This window comes from Pongo pygmaeus, chromosome 19, assembly GCF_028885625.2.
Source record: "Pongo pygmaeus isolate AG05252 chromosome 19, NHGRI_mPonPyg2-v2.0_pri, whole genome shotgun sequence".
Taxonomy (NCBI): Eukaryota; Metazoa; Chordata; class Mammalia; order Primates; family Hominidae; genus Pongo; species Pongo pygmaeus.
Genome location: NC_072392.2, coordinates 16,808,497 through 16,827,722, shown reverse-complemented (window position 1 = coordinate 16,827,722; position 19,226 = coordinate 16,808,497). Strand labels below are relative to the sequence as shown.

General features: G+C 43.3%; 2 protein-coding genes across 20 annotated transcripts in view; one reads left to right on the top strand and one right to left on the bottom strand.

Annotated features, from left to right (window-relative positions):
• Positions 1 to 3,325, bottom strand: part of PIGL (phosphatidylinositol glycan anchor biosynthesis class L) — a 134,591-nt gene extending 131,266 nt beyond the window's left edge. For 4 of the 5 annotated variants that reach the window (XR_010124707.1, XR_010124706.1, XM_063656596.1 and 1 more), the window contains exon 1: positions 3,080 to 3,305. Coding sequence is in view for 3 of the 5 variants with exons in the window: in XM_063656596.1 (XP_063512666.1) it covers positions 3,080 to 3,305 (226 nt within the window). In the remaining 2 variants the exon portion in view is untranslated. Of the gene's footprint in view, positions 1 to 3,079 lie in introns of all 5 variants that reach the window. The other variant, XM_054456647.2, reaches the window with a different exon arrangement.
• A 959-nt stretch (positions 3,326 to 4,284) lies between these two features.
• NCOR1 (nuclear receptor corepressor 1) overlaps positions 4,285 to 19,226 on the top strand; it is a 183,432-nt gene continuing 168,490 nt past the window's right edge. For 11 of the 15 annotated variants that reach the window (XM_054456641.2, XM_054456644.2, XM_063656595.1 and 8 more), the window contains exon 1: positions 5,002 to 5,193. The gene's annotated coding sequence lies outside the window, so the exon portion shown is untranslated. Of the gene's footprint in view, positions 4,902 to 5,001; positions 5,194 to 19,226 lie in introns of those variants that run through there. The other 4 variants (XM_063656590.1, XM_063656592.1, XM_063656586.1 and 1 more) reach the window with 4 other exon arrangements.

The following is a 19,226-nucleotide window of genomic DNA, read 5'->3' as shown; positions in this document are numbered from 1 at the left end:
AAGATCGAACCACTGCACTCTAGCCTGAGAGACAGTGTGAGACTCTGTCTCAAAAAAAAAAAAAATAAAATAAAAACACAAATAAAGAATAAATAACATACAATAAAAAACAAAATGGATTCAGAGGAAATAATGAAAGACAATAAAAACATTGAGTGCCAAGTGCATGCTCTCTCTCTCTATACATATTTTTTGAGACAGAGTCTCCCTCTGTCGCCAGGCTGGAGTGCAGTGGTGCGATCTCGGCTCACTGCAACCTCTGCCTCCCGGGTTCAAGTGATTCTCCTGCCTCAGCCTCCCAAGTAGCTGGGACTACAGGCGTGGACCACCACAGCCGGCTAATTTTTGTATTTGTAGGAGAGACGGGGTTTCAACATGTTGGCCAGGATGGTCTTGATCTCTTGACCTCATGATCTGCCCGCCTCGACCTCACAAAGTGCTCAGATTACAGGCATGAGCCACCATGTCCGGCCTATATTTTTTATTTGAAAAAATTTTCAATTCTGGTCCCAAATTTTTATGAACCTATTGAAAATAAGGGTAAGTTTATTAAAGAGCTGTACCTATAATGTTTTGCAAATAAAATCCAGGCTTCTTTTGAAGACCTTGTAACAAACTTGCTTATAATTTGACTCCTATAGTTGTAATATAAAATACAAATACAACTAAAAGCTGGCCAGCTGGGTGTGGTGGCTCATGCCTATAATCCCAGCACTTTGGGAGGCCGAGGTGGGTGGATCACTTGTCAGGAGTTTGGGACCAGCCTGGCTATCATAGCAAAACCTCGGCTCTACTAAAAATACAAAAATTAGCCCAACATGTGGTGCACACTGTAGTCCCAGCTACTCGAGAGGCTGAGGTAGGAGAATTGCTTAAACTCGGGAGGCGTAGGTTGCAGTGAACTGAGATCGCGCCCCTGCACTCCAGCCTGGGTGACAGAGTGAGACTCCATCTCAAAAAGAAAACTAAACAAAACCCCCCCAACCAAACCTAGAAGCTAAGAAAAAATGGTGGTATTACTTGTAACTATTTGCAATTAATATTCTTAACAGAGCATAAATTTTAGAAGAAAAGTGTTTGGGCTCCAATTCTCAATAAATATGTAAAATGGTTTACTTTTACTGGTAACAAAGGTTTTTGGGGGAGAAGATACTAAACAAATTAAGAAATTTATAAAAAATGGCCAGGTGCAGTGGCTTACGCCTGTAATTCCAGCACTTTGGGAGGCTGAGGTAGGCAGATCACAAGTTCAGGAGATGAAGACCATCCTGGCTAACACAGTGAAACCCCGACTCTACTAAAAACTAAAAACAAATAAAAAAATTACCTGGGCACGGTGGTGGGCGCCTGTAGTCCCAGAAAGAATGGCGTGAACCCAGGAGGCAGAACTTACAGTGAGCCGAGATTACGCCACTGCAATCCAGCCTAGGCGACAGAGCAAGACTCCGTCTCAAAAAAAAAAAAAAAAAAAAAAAAAAGATAAAAAAAAATCAGTCAGTGCTACAGAAAGTAATATATTAAGACAGATACTCTCATTAGTGCCAGTAAGAATGTAAATGGGTAGGCCAGGCGCAGTGGCGCACACTTGTAATCCCAAGCACTTTGGGAGGCCGAGGCGGGTGGATCACTAGAGGTCAGGAGTTCGAGACCAGCCTGGCTAACATGGTGAAACCTCATCTCTACTAAAAATACAAAAATTAGTCAGGTGTGGTGGCATGCGCTTCTAAACCCAGCTACTTGGCAGGCTGAGGCAGGAGAATCACTTGAACCCGGGTGGTGGAGGTTACAGTGAGCCGAGATCACGCCACTGCACTCCAGCCTGGGCAACAGAGCAAGACTGTCTCAGAAAAAAAAAAAAAAAAAGAGTAAGTTGGCATTTCGTTTTTGGGAATGTGTTTTGCATGCAAAGCCTTAAAACAGCCAACTTTAGAAATTAATACTAATGAAATAATATAAAATACATAAAGATGTTCTCTGCTCTTTGCAATAAACTAGGAAAAAACCCTCTGAATGTACAAAGAATAAGGGATGATTAAGGTTTATCCCGATGAAGCCATTTAACAGGCTATGCATTTAGATCTAATTAATATAAGCACATGTTTTAAGTTTCATGAGGACACTGCTCTTATCTAGCTTTTCACTTTTGTATCCCTAGGGCACAGAATAAGGCCTAGCACATAATGTTTAATAAGAATTTGGTAAATAAATGAAAAAGTAATGTCGAGTAAAAACGATATAAAATTTTATGAAATGTGATTTCTGTGAAGAAGCTGTATAGAAAAAGAATTGGAAAGACACACAACCAAATGGGAAAAGAGGTCATGGGCAATTTTAAAAAACAGCTTTATTGAGGTATACTTTGACATACCATAAAATTCACCCATTGTATGTGTACAATTCAATTACTTCATTTATACAACTGTTCAGTTATCACCATATTTCAGCTTGATGGTCAATATTTGCTTTGTCAGTTGATCTTTTCTCTATGGTAAGCAAAAATCTATTATTTGAAAGGTTCCTTCACTGAAAGCTGGGTGGAGTTCAACTTTAAAATTACCTACAAAATTACTTTCTATCTAGTCATCTATGTCTAATTCTTCAATTTGACACATGCATGTTACTAGCACAAGCTGCATTTTAAAGGCAGCAGGAAGGTCTTTTACTATCATTAGAAGTTAACTTTAAGGATTGAGCAGGCACGATACAGCATAGATTGTTTCGTGTACTATATAGTAAGGTCAATATTTTTGCTCCTTCTACAAATAAAAAAAAGTTCCACAGAATAACAAGTACAGGTGGAGTTCCCAACGGAAATGCAGGTACTGAATGCAACCAATTGCAACTGTTTCTCTGCTCCTCAATCCTGCCAGCGTAGTACACGAGCTGCCGACGTCCCCCAACCCACCAGGTAAGCCGGCCGCTCCTGTCCCTAGCCTGTGAGGGGTTCAGAGGTAAGACCTTCGGTGTATTCACTTAGCTCCCTACGGAAAACTCTTCGAGAAGAAGGCGACTGAGATCGGTTAGCACTTAAATCCCTTTCAAAGCCCCGGCTCCCATCGCCCCTCCTATGGCCTCCTACCTGCAGAGAAGCAGAGCAGGTACACCCAGTGCCTTAGGCGGGCCAAGCCTAGCACTGTGGGAGCAAAAAACATGGCTTCATCGTCAGGGTGCGCTATGACCAGGAGGGTCCGGCTTTCGGCTCCCAGCCGTCCTCCTTGCTCCCGACTCTTCATTCGTTCTGAGGAGTCCCAAACCCAGAGGAAGCCCCATGCCAAGACCGCCGCCGCCACACACAGGAGCCACATTGCTTCCCTGATGGGTAAGCAGCACTGAGCCTGCGCAGTAGGAAAGGCTGCTTCTGACCCTGACTCCGGCTGGAAAACGTCACCCGGGGATGTTGGGTTCCGCTGTTAAATCCCTCCCGCCGACATGCTCCGGAAGCTTGAGGTTTTAACGTTAAGGGTTCTCTTGTGTTTTAACACAGAAGTTTCCATGCCGTCCAGTTTCCTACCCTAGTCCTACCACACTGTACAATCGGTTTAAAAGGAAGCGTCTTATATATAAGCTCCCACTACTTGTAGAAAGAGTTCCTTCCTCTTCATTTTCGAACTCATTTCTTAAAACTCGGGCCTTTCTCGTAATTATAGGGTTAGACAGCCCGTTATCCATATGACAGTTTTCCAAAATAGCCAGTTACACCAACTTTGTTATTCCTTCTCACTTTTGGATGGCTTTCTTTACTTTTTTTTTTTTTTGAGAGGCTCTGTCGCCCAGGCTGGAGTGCAGTGGCGCGATCTTGGCTCACTGCAACCTCTGTCTCCCGGGTTCAAGCGACTCTTCTGCCTCAGCCTCCCGAGGAGCTGGGACTATAGGCGCGCGCCACCACTCCCAGCTAATTTTTGTATTTTTAGTAGAGACAGGGTTTCACCATATTAACTAGGCTGGTCTCGAACTCCTGACCTCGTGATCCGCTCGCCTCGGCCTCCCAAAGTGCTGGGATTACAGGCCTGAGCCACCGCGCCCGGACCTTCTTTTTTTTTTTGAGACAGGGTCTGGCTCCGTTGCTCAAGCTGGAGTGCAGTGGCTCGATCTAGGATTGCTGCTACCTCAGCCTCCCGCGTTCAAGCAATTCTCCCACTTCGGCCTCTCCAGTAGCTGGGATTACAGGCGTGCGCCACCACGCCCGCTTAATTTTTGTATTTTTAGTAGTGACGGGGTTTCTCCATGTTCGTCAGGCTGGTCTCGAACTCCTGACCTTAAGTGATGGGCCCACCTCGCCCTCCCAAAGTGCTGGGATTACAAGTGTGACCCACTGCGTCCGGTCAGGCCTGGCTTTTCTAAAGGAAAGTGTGCGTGCGGTTACGAGGAACCGTCGTTTCCCCAGCAGGGTGAGGCTGAGAGTGCACTTAACAGTCGCGAGGGCCACAGGCTCCTCTCGCAAGTAACTTAAGGTTAAGGAGCAACATCGTGGACAAACAGGCCTCGCCCGGCATTTCAGTGAAGGCTTGGTGCGAATTCCAGCCAGAGCCCTAGAAAGTATCTTGGACAGGTCGAAATGCACCCCTCCGGCTCCCAGCCACGAGGGGACCGGCTTCCCTCTACGCAGCTCCGGCCAGAGGAGGCCGCCGCCGCCGCCCCTACACGCCGCGGAGGGGTTGCAGGGTTCCTTCCACGGCCTGGCGTTTTTCCTTTTCTCACGCCTGAGAAAGGCCTTGGGCGCGCGGAACAGACGGGTTCACGGGGGGCGCACAAGCCCAGGGCACGATGGCAGCCGCGCTGGATCCGGCTGGGCACTGCCCAGCCCCGTATCCGTCCGAGAGGACCGCCGCTGCCAGGCCTAGAGGAGACGTCAGGAAACGTGAGGAGACCGGGCGCGGCGCGACCCAGGAAGCTCCGCCGAGGTAGGAGAGGCGCCCGACCAGCGGAGAGAGTCGGTCTCCCAACTCTCCGGAAGGAGGAGGAGCCGGCGCTGGAGCCGCCTTAGCCGCGGCTACCCGGGCTAGGGGGAGGGAGAGGGGTTGAGTCAAGATGGCGGCCAAGGTGGCGAAGCAGCAGCCGCGGCGGCGGCGGCGGCTGGAGTGAGCGCCCGGCTCGCCGCGCCGAGCGAGGTCCCGGTGTAGGGCCGCGCGCCGGGGCCGCGTCCCACACCTCAGGCCGGGGCGCACGTCGGCTCCCACGCTTAGCCAGCTCCCGGTGAGTAGGCCCTGGCGCCTGCAACCCCGGCCTCCGGGCTCCTGCTAGTCCGGCGGCTTCCGAGGGCTCCCGGGGCAGCAGCCGCTGGGACGGTTTCTCCGCCGGGCGGGGGGTGTCGAAGGCCTGGGCAGGTCGGGACCCGTCCTGGCCGCCTGGTCTCTTCCCCTCGGCAGCCCAGGAGAGAGCCGGGCGCGGCGGGGAGCTCGGGCTGGGCTAGCGGAGGCTTATGGAGTTTGGAGGAAGAATGGGCTGTGGCCGGGCCGGGGCTGGCCCCGAGGTGTCCTGTGCGGAGGGGCGTGCGGAGCCTACAGGGCCTACGAGGGAGCGCGGGCAGCCGGTGCCCCGGGTGGGGCCGGCGCAGGTGGCGGGCCTGGGCTCACTGAGGCGGAGTTGGTGGCCGACTTGGGAGTGTAGAAGGGGCTAGGGAGGTTGACAGCCATGGACAAGTGCGTGCAGAGTAAATTAGTTCACCTTTCTAACAGACCGCTTCAGGGTGTAATGGCGAAGGCTGGGTACTGGTGGAGATGGCAAAGATCCGAACCCTATACCTTCTGCCGTTTATCGTTGGTGTTTTCTTAAGCGAAGTCCGTGAGTGCACCCCTTTTTGGGGAGAGAGGAATTTGAGAAACTGTAGTTGTGAAATCAGCCTTTATGGAGAGGAGACTGAATTCTTCAAATTAACTGGATCAGGAATAGTCATGTATTAAAGGAATGGATGGGAATAAGTGATATGGACGAAAACTGTTTGCTCAGGAAGTGTCAGTTTTCTTTATGTGATGTTGCATGCTGCGGTGCCTCTTCAACAGAGTTAACCTTGGAGAGTAGTGGTATAGGTAATTCTAATCTTTGGGATTAGTATGTAAACCTGCATCAGATTTGCTTCTCTAATTATATCCTAATTATATTGAAATTTACATTCCTTGTGTGCACCCTGGTGAGGCAGTGATGGAAGGCTGAACATGGCACTGTGCAAGGAGCAACAAGCCCGGGATTTAAAAATGCCTACAAAGATTCATTCATTCGTTCGATATATCTTGATCAATAGCTACTGATGCTGGGTCACATGTGATAGTCCTGTGGATAACTGAAGAGTTGATGGCATTGTTTAATATTTAATAGCTTTTAAAAATGTTTTGATGTACCTTTTCATGAAGATATTTATTGGATGAACCAACTTGTACTTGCCCGGGCTCAGGAGCAGACCAATTTTAGAATGTTATTTAGACAAAGGTAACAATTACAGAAGAAGTAACCGCAAGTTACTGGAGAGAGAAATCTTGTATCTTTTTTTCTTCTTCTGTTAACATCCGGTGGAAGTTTATTTATTTATTTTAATATTTATAGTACCCAGTTGCTTGGCCTTGCTTTAAGCACACCTGTTAATGGAAATCAAGATTAATTGTATATATGGATATAGCTATGTATAAAATGCTCACAGTAGGAACTGATTACTTACAATACTAAAATACTCTTTCCTTTTACAAAAGGCTTGCCATATGTTGAACTACTCCCCCGGAGAAAATATAATACAAAGTATCTTGATTCTTGCTGTAACTATGTGACATTTTGGAACTTGATCAACCTTTCTGTGCTTCAGTTTCCTCATCTTGAATATTAGGTAAACATCTACTCTCCTAGGGTTGGCTGTTGTGAGCCTAAAGGGAGTTAATAGTTATAAAATTGTTTTAAACAGATTGAAGGGGTTATATTTCTGTGAGGTGGTAACAGCTCCCTCTGGGCTCCTGTAATGCTTTTTCTGCATATCTCTTGCGGCATTTACACTTTCTATCTTGTAGGTATTTATGTACCTATTTTATCTCTTGAGAGCAGGATAGGCCGTTCGCTGATTTTATCTTTTTTTTTTTTTTGAGACGGAGTCTCGCTATGTCGCCCAGGCTGGAGTGCAGTGGCGCAATCTCAGCTCATTGCAACCTCCGCCTCCGGGTTCAAGAAATTCTCCTGCCTCAGCCTCCCGAGTAGCTGGGACTACAGGCGCGTGCCACCATGCCTGGCTAATTTTTTTTGTACTTTTAGTAGAGACGGGGTTTCACCGTGTTAGCCAGGATGGTCTCGATCTCCTGACCTCGTGATCCGCCCGCCTTGGCCTCCCAAAGTGCTGGGATTACAGGCGTGAGCCACCGTGCCTGGCTTATTTTTAATTGAATATCTTGTTGGATTTAAAAAACAGTAAAATTTGTGTTTTGCCTATCCTCTTAATCAAAAAAGAATGAAATGATGGAAATTAACTTATAGGCAAGATTAGATTAGTCAATAACTTTTTTAAAGCTTTTTTTTTTTTTTTTGAGACGGGGTCTCTTTTGCCCAGGCTGAAATACAGTGGCTCGCTGCAGCCTTGACCTCTGGACTCAGGTGATCCTTCCACCTCAGCCTCCCAAGTCGCTGGGACTACAGGCACAGGCCACTACGCCTGGTTAATTTTTTTTTTTTTTTTTTTTGTAGAGAAAGGGTTTAACCATGTTGCCTAGGCTGGTCTCGACTTCCTGGGCTCAAGCGATCTCTCTGTCTCAGCCTCCCAAAGTGCTAGGATGATAGGGGTGAGCCACTGCACCCGGCCTTAAAAGCATTAAAAAAAATTGTGTTATGAATTGGTGAGATTTTCTTTTCTTACCTTTGTTATCTGCTGTAGAAGGCAAAGGCCTTTGGATAGACTGGGGGTTGATGTAGGTGAATGTCAGGCTGTTTGTTTTTTAAAAAATATGTTGTGGTTATTTGGTTTTAATTGTATTCTGTGATCTATCTTAGTTGTAATTTCAAATTCTTCTTGATGCCTGAGAATGATGGAACTCTTGCATATTTAGTTCCATCTGTTCTTTTACTTCAGATACTGGATTTTACTAGACTATGATATAAAACAACTAGTAAAGGTTGATCAGAATTTATTATGTATAGTCTTATTTGTAGATTAGAGATTCATATATTTTTGTTTACTCACTTATTCAACCAGTATGAGGTGCTTTTTATGTTCTGGCACACTACTAAATACTAGAAAGTTATAAAGTATAGTCGAGCAGATCAGTTATATTCACAAGTAACTCAGTCTATAGATAATCTTTTTTTTTTCTTTGAGACGGGTTCTCGCTCTTGTCACCCAGGCTGGAGGGCAGTGGCGCGATCTCAGCTCACTGCAACTTCCACTTCCCAGGTTTAAGCGATTCTCCTGCCTCAGCCTCCTGAGTAGCTGGGATTACAGGCATGCGCCACCATGCCTGGCTAATTTTTGTATTTTTAGTAGAGACGTGTTGGTCAGGCTGGTCTTGAACTCCTGATGTCATGATCTACCCGCCTTGGCTTCCCAAAGTGCTGGGATTCTAGGTGTGAGCCACGGTGCCTGGCCCTATAGATTATCTTATATTTGGTCCTTTTCAGGTTTGAGGATGCAAAAAATACATGTATACATGTAAATGGTTAAGAAAACATTTTGTTTCTTTTTCTATTAGCACTTTTTAAGAGCACTGGAAAACTATGAAAAGCTTCTGTAATGTAGTAATAACCGTATGTGGAGCATCTGTTTTTTATTTTGGTTTTCTTGTGGTGGCATTTTTCCTTGAACACTTATACTGTTCTTCTACCATTTTTTTCCTACCCCAATAGCTTGTGTGGTCAAAATATTACTAGAATAGTCTTCAGATACAACCTATTTTTTTTCTTTGCATTTGAAAGTCTGAGACTGTACGAAACACTGCGAATGTTCCTATGGAGTTCTTCAGACAGTTTGCTTCTTCCATATGTGCTGCCGTTACTTTTATTTAACAACAATCTCAAAAACAATAAAATTGGTTAAAATAAAATGTTAATGGCAGGGCACAGTGGCTCATGCCTATTGGTTAAAATAAAATGTAATGGCAGAGCACAGTGGCTCATGCCTATAATCCTAGTACTTTGGGAGGCTGAGGTACGAGGACCACTTGAGGCCAGGAGTTTGAGACTAACCTGCACAATAGAGCGAGATCCCATCTCTACAAAATATTAAAAAATTAGCAGAGTGTGCTTGTGGTCCCAGCTACTTGGGAAGCTGAGCCTGGGAGGTTGAGGTTGCAGTGAACCGTGATCATGCCAGTGCACTCACTTCACACTGGGTGATAGAGCAAGACTGTCTCTCAAAAATAAAAAATAAAATAAAATAAAAAGAGCTAATTTATAGAATGTAGAGTCAGATTATCTAGTCTTGTTTTACTTTCGATAAAACTGAAAGTCCGAGAAGTGAAGTGATTTACCTGCCTAAGTTGCTAAAGTTGGGCAATAGCAGAATCTAAGTCTTTTCATATCTATTATAGTGTTCACTGTGTTACACTGTATCATCCATGGGATGAATCGATTTGATTGACACTTAAAAATTGGCTGGGCGCGGTGGTGGCTCACACCTGTAATCTCAGCGCTTTGGGAGGCCGAGGTGGGCGGATCATGAGGTCAGGAGATGGAGACCATCCTGGCCAACATGGTGAAACCCCGTCTCTACTAAAAAAAAAATACAAAAAATTAGCCGGGCATGGTGGCACACACCTGTAGTCACAGCTACTCGGGAGGCTGAGGCAGGAGAATGGTGTGAACCCGGGAGGCGGAGCTTGCAGTAAGCCGAGATTGCACCACTGCACTCCAGCCTGGGTGACTGAGTGAGACTCTGCCTCAAGAAAAAAAAAAAAAAAAATTGGAGTGAATAGGAAATGAGAGATTACTTTGGATATTTAGCTTAGGTATTAAATTTAAGATACTTCTTAATATTAAATTTCGGCAACGAAAATATAGTTTGAAAAAATTGATACTGATCTATGTCAGTGTTACAGTGATCACCAGGAATTATTTAGTTTGCTTAATTTTTAATCTTCTTTGATGAATATCTTCTTAAACAAAAATGTCTTTGAGGTTATCTGGATCCAGTGACACTTCATGGAATTTAAGTATTAATAGTGATGGAAATTTTATTATGCCAGTGGTTTAAATACCCCTGAGGCCCAAATAAATAGTTTAATTTATTATTATTATCTTTTTTTTTTTTTTTCGAGGCAGCGTTTCACTCTTGTTGCCCAGGCTGGAGTGCAACGGCGCTGTCTCAGGTCACCATAACCTCTGCCTCCTGGGTTCAAGCAGTTCTCCTGCCTCAGCCTCCTGAGTAGCTGGGATTACAGGCATGCACCACCACGCCCTGCTAATTTTGTATTTTTTAGTAGAGACAGGGTTTCTCCATATTGGTCAGGCTGGTCTCGAACTCCCGACCTCAGGTGATCCTCCTGCCTCAGCCTCCCAAAGTGCTGGGATTACAGGCGTGAGCCACCACACCCGGCCTACAAATAGGTTAAATTATTTTATAAAATAAGCTGTTGCTTGTTTTGCCTACTCTCAGACTTCTGGATTTTTTTTTTTTAAGTATGAAGGATTTCAATTGTTATATTAATATAAAAGCTTAGATAAATAGCACAAACATGAACTTTTTTTTTTTTTTTTTGACAGAGTCTCGCTCTGTTGCCCAGGCTGGAGTGCAGTGGCACAATCTCAGCTCACTGCAACCTCCACTTCTCAGGTTCAAGTGATTCTCGTGCTCAGCCTCCCAAGTAGCTGGGATTACAGGCATATGCCACCATGCCCCGCTAATTTTTGTATTTTTAGTAGAGACAGAGTTTCGCCATGTTGGCCAGGCTGATCTTGAACTCCTGGCCTCAAGTGATCTGCCCGCCTTGGCCTCCCAAAGTGTTGGGATTACAGGCGTGAGCCATCGCACTTGGCCGACTGTATTCTTTATGGTTTTTTTTTTTACATCAAAAAGCTCATTTGTAATATTCATTTTCTGTATGTATTCATGCTATAAAATTTATTTTATATTAATTTTTTAAAAATAGAAATGGGGTCTGATTGTTTTGTCCAGCCTGGTCTTGAATTCTGGGCTCAAGTAATCCTCCCACCACGGCCTCCCGAAGTGCTGGGATTACAGGCATGAGCTACCATGCCCGGCCTAGAAAATTATTGTAAAGGAAAAGGCATATTCTTATTAAGCTGATAATCTTTACATAAATACTGAAGCATGGCATATTTCTTATTCTACTTGGGCTATTTTGTGTTGCATTAAGAAGAATTTTTTTTTTTTTTTCTTGTTACTATGCTTGTTTCTGGAATACTCCTTTCCTCCCTTACTCTTCCAAACTCTACTACGTCTAAATTTATCCTATTTTTCAAGGGTTTGATCACATATTACATCATACAGGTAGTGTCTCTCCTATTCCCTCCTCTCCAGAATGTATATTTTTTATTCTGGAAACTCTTGATCCTTTGCCTCTAGACCGTAAGCCCTTTGTAGGCATGTCTGTATCTGAGTTTTTAAAAAATTTTTTCCTCTTTTCCCACTCCCAGAATAACACCCTGTGCCTAGGAGTAGTAGATACTTGCTGAATGCATAAACAAGAGCTTAGCAGCTAGAGTTAGTGTGGTTGCTGTAGATGTCTGATACACATATGGCAGTTTGATGCTGAATAGTTTTTGGAAATTAAAAAACAGGTAGAAATTTCACCAATGTCAGTGACTAACATAGCTGTAATTAGTAAATTATCAAAATATTTATTTATTTATTTTTTTTACAGCGGGTCTGTCTCTGGAGGCTCCAGGCTGGAGTGTAGTGGTGCGATCATAGTTCAATGCAGCCTCCGAGTCCTGGGCTCACACGGTCCTCCTGAGTAGCTGGGACTACAGGTGTGTGCCACCACACCTGGTCAATTTTTTTATTTTGTAGAAACAGGGTCTCATTATGTTGCCCAGGCTGACCTCAAATTGCTGGGCTCAAGTGATCCTCCCACCTTGGCCTCCTGAAGTGCTGGGATTATAGGTGCAGGCCACTGAGCCCAGTTAAAAGCATTTCTTTAAAAAAGAAAAAAAAATTCTGTTCATTGGAATTTTGGGGAGAAAGAGAAAGTAAACATGCGGTTGGTTCATCCTAGATAGCACTCATGGTTCTAATAATATTAGAATTCAATAATGTTTTAATTTATATATGCAGGGAATTTTGGAGTAGTTTCAATCCTAGGAAAAAACTGTGAGTTAGAAATATGGAACGGTTGGCCGGGCACGGTGGCTCACACCTGTAATCCCAGCACTTTGGGAGGCCAAGGCAGGCGGATCACGAGGTTAAGAGATCGAGACCATTCTGGCCAACGTGGTGAAACCCCGTCTCTACTAAAAATACAAAAAAAAAAAAAAAAAAAAAACTAGCTGAGCATGGTGGCATGCGCCTGTAGTCCCAGCTACTCGGGAGGCTGAGGCAGGAGAATCGCTTGAACCCGGGAGGCAGAGGTTGCAGTGAACCGAGATTGCGCCACTGCACTCCAGCCTGGCGACAGAGCGAGACTCCGTCTCAAAAAAAAAAAAAAGAAAGAAATATGGAACGATTGGTTGATAGGATTATAATAGAATTTAGGACTCCCTTTGAAAGAATAATATAGACTAGTTTTATATAAAAAATTAAGTAAATTAGTCAGGAGTAAGGGAAAAGTCAAGAATCCCAACTTATTTGGATTTCTTTCCCCCATTACAGTGTACTCGAGGAACAAAATTTGGGCTGTTTGGCTGTTTTTATTCTTTGTTATACACAAATAAACTGATATCAAAACTAAATATATTGAGGTTACATTTTTCTTTTCTTTTTCTTTTTTTTTTTTTTTTTTTTGGAGATGGAGTCTCGCTCTCACCCAGGCTGGAGTGCAGTGGCACGGTCTCGACAGGCTGGAGTGCAGTGGCACGGTCTCGACTCATTGCAAGCTCCACCTCCCAGGTTCACACCATTCTCCTGCCTCAGCCTCCAGAGTAGCTGGGACTACAGGCGCCTGCCACCACGCCCGGCTAATTTTTTGTATTTTTAGTAGAAATGGGGTTTCACTGTATTAGCCAGGATGGTCTTGATCTCCTGACCTCGTGATCCGCCTGCCTCAGCCTCCCAAAGTGCTGGGATTATAGGCGTGAGCCACCGCGCCCAGCCAAGGTTACATTTTTCTAGGAAAATTTGACTCTTAGATTTATGATGAGAGTCAACTTTATGCTTATAGATTGCCCCTTTACCCCATACTTTGTTGAACTGACAGACATTCTTCTTGCCATTATCACTCATACACAGTTCACATTCAGAGTAATTTGTTTTAGGCAATTCATTTCCCCTGGCAATAACATAGAGATTTATGTAATTTTGAAAATGTTTGTTTTAAGTAGTCATCATCATGACTTTGAGTTTCTGTTCAAAGATGTTTAACTTTGCATTACTTTTAAGATTTTTAAATTCATTTTTAATTACGATAACTTATGTATTTGGAGGTATTTGGAATGAAATCAAAACTTGTGCTATCTAGGAGTTATAACCTAAAATATGCAGAACGTAAATATACCTGATGTAGGAGTATATACATTCTGTTGAGGGGGGAGGAAGAAGTTACTTTATATTCACACAAAATCATTATAATGCATGAAGGAAGATATGCTATTTTAAAATCTTATCTTTCACTAATTATAAGTAATACAGTTTTTATATATATACTGAAATTGAACCACTTCTTGGATGTAATCTACTGAGTTTGTTGCATATTCTTCCAGTTTCTTTTTTCTGTGTTTGTATAATTTTCTGTATTATGGGTTCATAATATACTATTATATACTACTGTTCCAAGTTTGTCTATTTATTTCAGTTACCTCTATCAATCATTAATAGCAACTTAATATCCCATTTCTAGTACATGAAAATACCATAATTTGCCAGGCATGGTGACTCACGCCTGTTATCCCAGTACTTTGGGAGGCCGAGGCGGGTGGATCACCGGAGGTCAGGAGTTCAAGACCAGCCTGGCCAACATGGTGAAACCCCATCTCTGCTAAAAATACAAAAATTAACCAGGCATGGTGGCATGTGCCTGTAATCCCAGCTACTCGGGAGGCTGAGGCAGGAGAATCACTTGAAACTGGGAGGTGGAGGTTGCAGTGAGCTGAGATCGTGCCACTAGACTCCAGCCTGGGCGACAGAGTGAGACTCCGTTTCAAAAAAAAAAAAAAGAAAATACCATAATTTGCTTAATCAACTTACGGTCACTAGATTTTTTTTTTTTGCCAGAAGAACAAAGCTGTAAACAATTGTGTGTGTGTGTATGAATATTTATGCACATGTACATATGTATATGCATTTTGTGTACTTGCACAGTTTTGTAGGATAGATTCCTAGAAGTGGAGTTGCTGAATCAAAAGATGTGAATAATGTAGATATGGATAGATATTTATACATTTTCCTTCCAAAAGATTGTTGTACCAATTTGTAAAGCTACCAGTAGTATTCAGGTGTGCCCCATACTCTGCCCAATACTAGATATTACAGTTTAAAACATTTTGACAATTTAGGAACTGAAAAAATGTGATTCTGATTGGCCTTTTATCAATCACTATTGAGGCTGAACATTTTTTAATATGGGGAGAGTTGTATTTCTTTCTTTCTTTCTTTCTTTTTTTTTTTTGAGACGGAGTATTGCTCTTGTTGCCCAGGCTAGAGTGCAATGGCTTGATCTCAGCTCACTGCAACCTCTGCCTCCTGGGTTCAAGCGATTCTCCTGCCTCATCCTCCCTAGTAGCTGGGATTACAGGCATGCACCACCACTTCCAGCTAAATTTGTATTTTTAGTAGAGACGGGGTTTCTCCATGTTGGCCAGGCTGGTCACAAACTCTCGACCTCAGGTCATCCACCCACGTTGGCCTCCCAAAGTGCTGGGATTACAGGTGTGAGCCACTGCGCCTGGCTTTTTTTTTTTTTTTTTTTTAGACAGAGCCTCGCTCTTGTTGCCCAGGCTGGAGTGCAGTGGCACGATCTCGGCTCACTGCAACCTCCACCTCCCAGGTTCAAAGGTTCAAGCGATTCTCCTGCCTCAGCCTCCCAAGTAGCTGGGATTACAGGCGTCTGCCACCACACCCAGCTAAGTTATATATTTAATAGAGACGGGGTTTCACCATGTTAGTCAGGCTGGTCTCGAACTCCTGACCTCAGGTGATCCACCCACCTCAGCCTCCCGAAGTGCTGGGATTACAGGCGTGCATCACTGAGCCCAGCCATATGTCTTTTATAAATTGCCGACTTTTGTTCTTTGGTTATTTTCTGATGGGGTTATTGGTTTTTAACAGGTTAAAAAGTTCTCTACATATTCACTTTTGTCTTTCTTTTTTTTTTTTTGAGACAGAGTTTTGCTCTTGTTGCCCAGGCTGGAGTGCAATGGCAGGATTTCAGCTCACCTCAACCTCCGCCTCCTGGGTTCAAGTGATTCTCCTGCCTTAGCCTCCTGAGTAGCTGGGCTTACAGGCCTGCGCCACCATGCCTGGCTAATTTTGTATTTTTACTACAGATGGGGTTTCTCCATGTTGGTTAGGCTGGTCTGAAACTCCCAACTTCAGGTGATCCGCCTGCCTGGGCCTCCCAAAGTGTTGGGATTACAGGCATGAGCCAATGCGCCTGGCCTTATTCACTTTTTTCATATGTGTGCACATATCCCCCTAGCTATTCTTTTGTAATGTTATGTAGTCAGATATATCCAAACCCAGCACCGTGCTGCTGTGGGACCTTGGGCACATTATTTAACCTCTGTACACCTTAATTTCCTTATTTGTAAAATGGAGATAATGTAAATAGCATTAGGCATAGTGGCTGGCACAAAGTAAGTAAATAATAAATGTTAGCTGTGACTCTTATTAGTCTATTTATGTGACTTTTGTGTTTTGTGCTCTACTTAAGACTTTCCTTACTCCAAAATGTAAAATATTCACCTATCTACTAAACTAGAAAAACAAAGCAAGGAACATTATATGTCTCTATGTGTCTTTGCTTTAAAGATGAAAAACAATGTATACATGTTTGCTTGTATATCACAGGATATATGATACTTGGAAACATTGGTTGTCATAGTAAGAAGAATGAGTGAGAGGAAGACTTTCTAACTGCATGCCTTTTTGTATTTTTAAAACAAAGAAGTCCCCAGATTGTAATTTAATACTTCAATCGTTTCTTTTTCTCCTTTTCTTTTCCTTCTCTTTTTAAAACTTCTGATTCTTTGATCCATCTGGAATTTATTTCTGGTATAAGAAGTGAGACATATTTTGAGGGATAAAATTGTGTGTGAATTCTACCCCAACTAGCTAGTTGCGTGAGCACCATTTAGTGAATAATCTGTTTTTTGCCCCACTATTAGAATTGCAGCTTTTGTCATTTACTAAATGTGTTTGGGACTATTTCTGATTGGTCTTGTTATTTTATTTTGATCTCTTGTGTATTATTTTATTTTGATCTCTGATTACCATACACTTTAAATTACTATCATTTTATAATTTTAATACAGATGGGGTTAGTTACCTGTTCATTACTCTTTTTTTTTTTTTTCAGACTTTGACAATTCTGGTCTATGTGTTCTTCTAGATGAACTTTAGAATCATTCTGTGACATTCAAAAAGAAATCATAGAGATTTTTATTGAATGCTGAATATTGATTGGGAATACTGAAATTGTAGGTGAAGTTTGGGGAAATTGACATCTTTATGTACTTTCTGTCCTGTGTTCAAATAGATTTTTATGTCCCTCAGTAGATTTTCAAACTTTGCTTCAAATAAGTCCTGTACAAATAAGTCTCATATATTTCTTGTTTATTTCTTTTAAAAAAATTAGATCCATGAATGGGAGTTTGTTTGTTTATTTTATTCAACAAATATTGTAGAGAATCAAACAGGTAGTTTTTATTCTAGTGAGAGAAGACAGAATGTACTCAAATAAAATGAAGTACATAATCCATTTCAGATTATGATAAACCTATAAAGGAACCAAAAGGGTGATGGGATTGAGAGTAACTAGTGGGAGCTTACCTTATATGTAGGGTGGTTGGAAAGACTCTTCTGAGATGACATTTGAACTGAGACCTTAAGTTTGAGGAGGAGCTAGCCACCTGAATAAGCCAGGAACAGCGTTCCTGGCAGAAAGTAAAGAAGGACAAAGACCCAGTTAGGAAGGACCTGGCAGAGAAGGGCTCCTGAAGAAACTGAAAGGAAACTCATGTTGCTGGGGCCTAGTGAGCAATCTGGAAAGTAAGCAGGCCAAATCAAGTAGGGCCTTGGGTCATCGTAAGTAGTTTAGACTTTATTTGCGGTGCGTAGGAAATCCTTGGGGAATCTGAAGCAGGAGAGTGACATGTTCTGATTTAAGGTTTAAAAAGAACACTTGGCTTTTTGAGTTGAGAAAGTATTGAAGTGGGAAGCCCAGCTAGGAGTTTTTTTGCAGCAAGAGGTAAGGATGGTGGTAGTTAGATGGAGAGGCCTGGGGAAGCTTCAGAGAGAGAGAGAGAGAGAGAGAGTGTGTGTGTGTGTGTGTGTGTGTGTGTAAGGAACAGCTAAACAACTTTCTGTTGGAGTGGGTGTTACTGAGCGCTAAGTACTGCTAGCTGCTGCAGAGGCCATGTAGAGCAGAACAGAGCTGATCTTTGCCTTCACAGGTGTTTGATAGCTAAGGTGTGTACCAAAATAAAGTAGGCTAAAAGCATTTGACTTTAAGATTTATGGAGCTCGGGGGTGCTGAGAGGGGTGCAGCAAAAAACAGAGTCTGTTCATAACCCTTGATTTATATTGCTTAATAACCTGTAGTCTCTGTTAGTGGGTCAAAGGGGAGGCAGCAGCAGATGATCTTTAAGGTATCTGTCTCTGAGTTAGAAAAACATAGCTTGAGGAAGTTATGTAGCTTTCCTACAGCCTTAGAGATAATAGTGGAACCAGACTTTTAGGTGAGCTCATGCACACACCAAGTCTTAGTACACTGGCTGCTATATATCTAGAGCTCAATAAATGGTAACTCTTAGTAATATCCACTTAGATATTGTTATATCTATTAATTCAGGCCACATATCTACATTAAAATTGTTCTTATCTCAATTTCTTTGTTCTTTTGTGTTAATCAAGGAGGGAATTGGCATGTAGTCATCCGCTTTGGTTGTGAAGTATATTTGTTCTTTTTTTTTTTTTTTTTTTTGAGATGAAGTCTTGCTCTGTCGTCCAGCCTGGAGTGCAGGGGTGTGATCTCGGCTCACTGCAACCTCTGCCTCCCAGGTTCAAGTGATTCTCGTGCCTCAGCCTCCTGAGTAGCTGGGATTACAGGTGCACACCACCACGCCTGGCTGATTTTTTGTATTTTTTCTTTTTTTTGAGATGGAGTCTCGCCCTGTCGCCCAGGCTGGAATGCAGTGGTGCGATCTCTGCTCACTGCAACCTCTGCCTCCCGGGTTCAAGCGATTCTCCTGCCCCAGCCTCCCAAGTAGCTGGGATTACAGGCGTGCGCCACTACGCCCGGCTAATTTTTGTGTTTTTAGTAGAGATGGGGTTTCACATGTTGGTCAGGCTGGTCTTGAACTCTTGACCTCGTGATCCTCCCACCTCAGCCTCCCAAAGTGCTGGGATGACAGGCGTGAGCCACCGCGCCCAGCCGTATTTTTTTATTTTTAGTAGAGACGAGGTTTCGCCAGGTTGGCCAGACTGGCCTTGAACTCCTGACCTCAAGTGATCCACCTGCCTCTGCCTCCCAAAGTGCTGGGATTACAGACATGAGCCACCGCGCTTGGCTGGCTTTGAAATATGTTTGTTCTTATAAGTTGAGTGAGTGAGTGTTGTTCAGTTCGGAGAATTAGTTCAATGTAGTGCCGATATACCACAAGAGTTCTCAGTTGGATATTGTTACATTGTGCTGCCGTCTTGGGACAGCACTTTTTGTAGAGGTAAAATAGCATCATTTTTCTTTCATTTAAGAATTATGTATTTATTATTATTTTTTGAGATAGAGTCTTGTTCTGTTGCTCAGGCTGGAGTGCAGTGGCATGATCTTGTCTCACTGCAACCTCTACCTCCTGAGTTCAAGTGATTCTCGTGCTCAGCCTCCTGAGTAGCTGGGATTACAGACATGTGTCACCATGCCCGGTTAGTTTTTGTATTTTTAGTGTAGACGGGGTTTTGTCTTTTTGGCCAGGCTGGTCTCAAACTCCTGGCTTCTAGT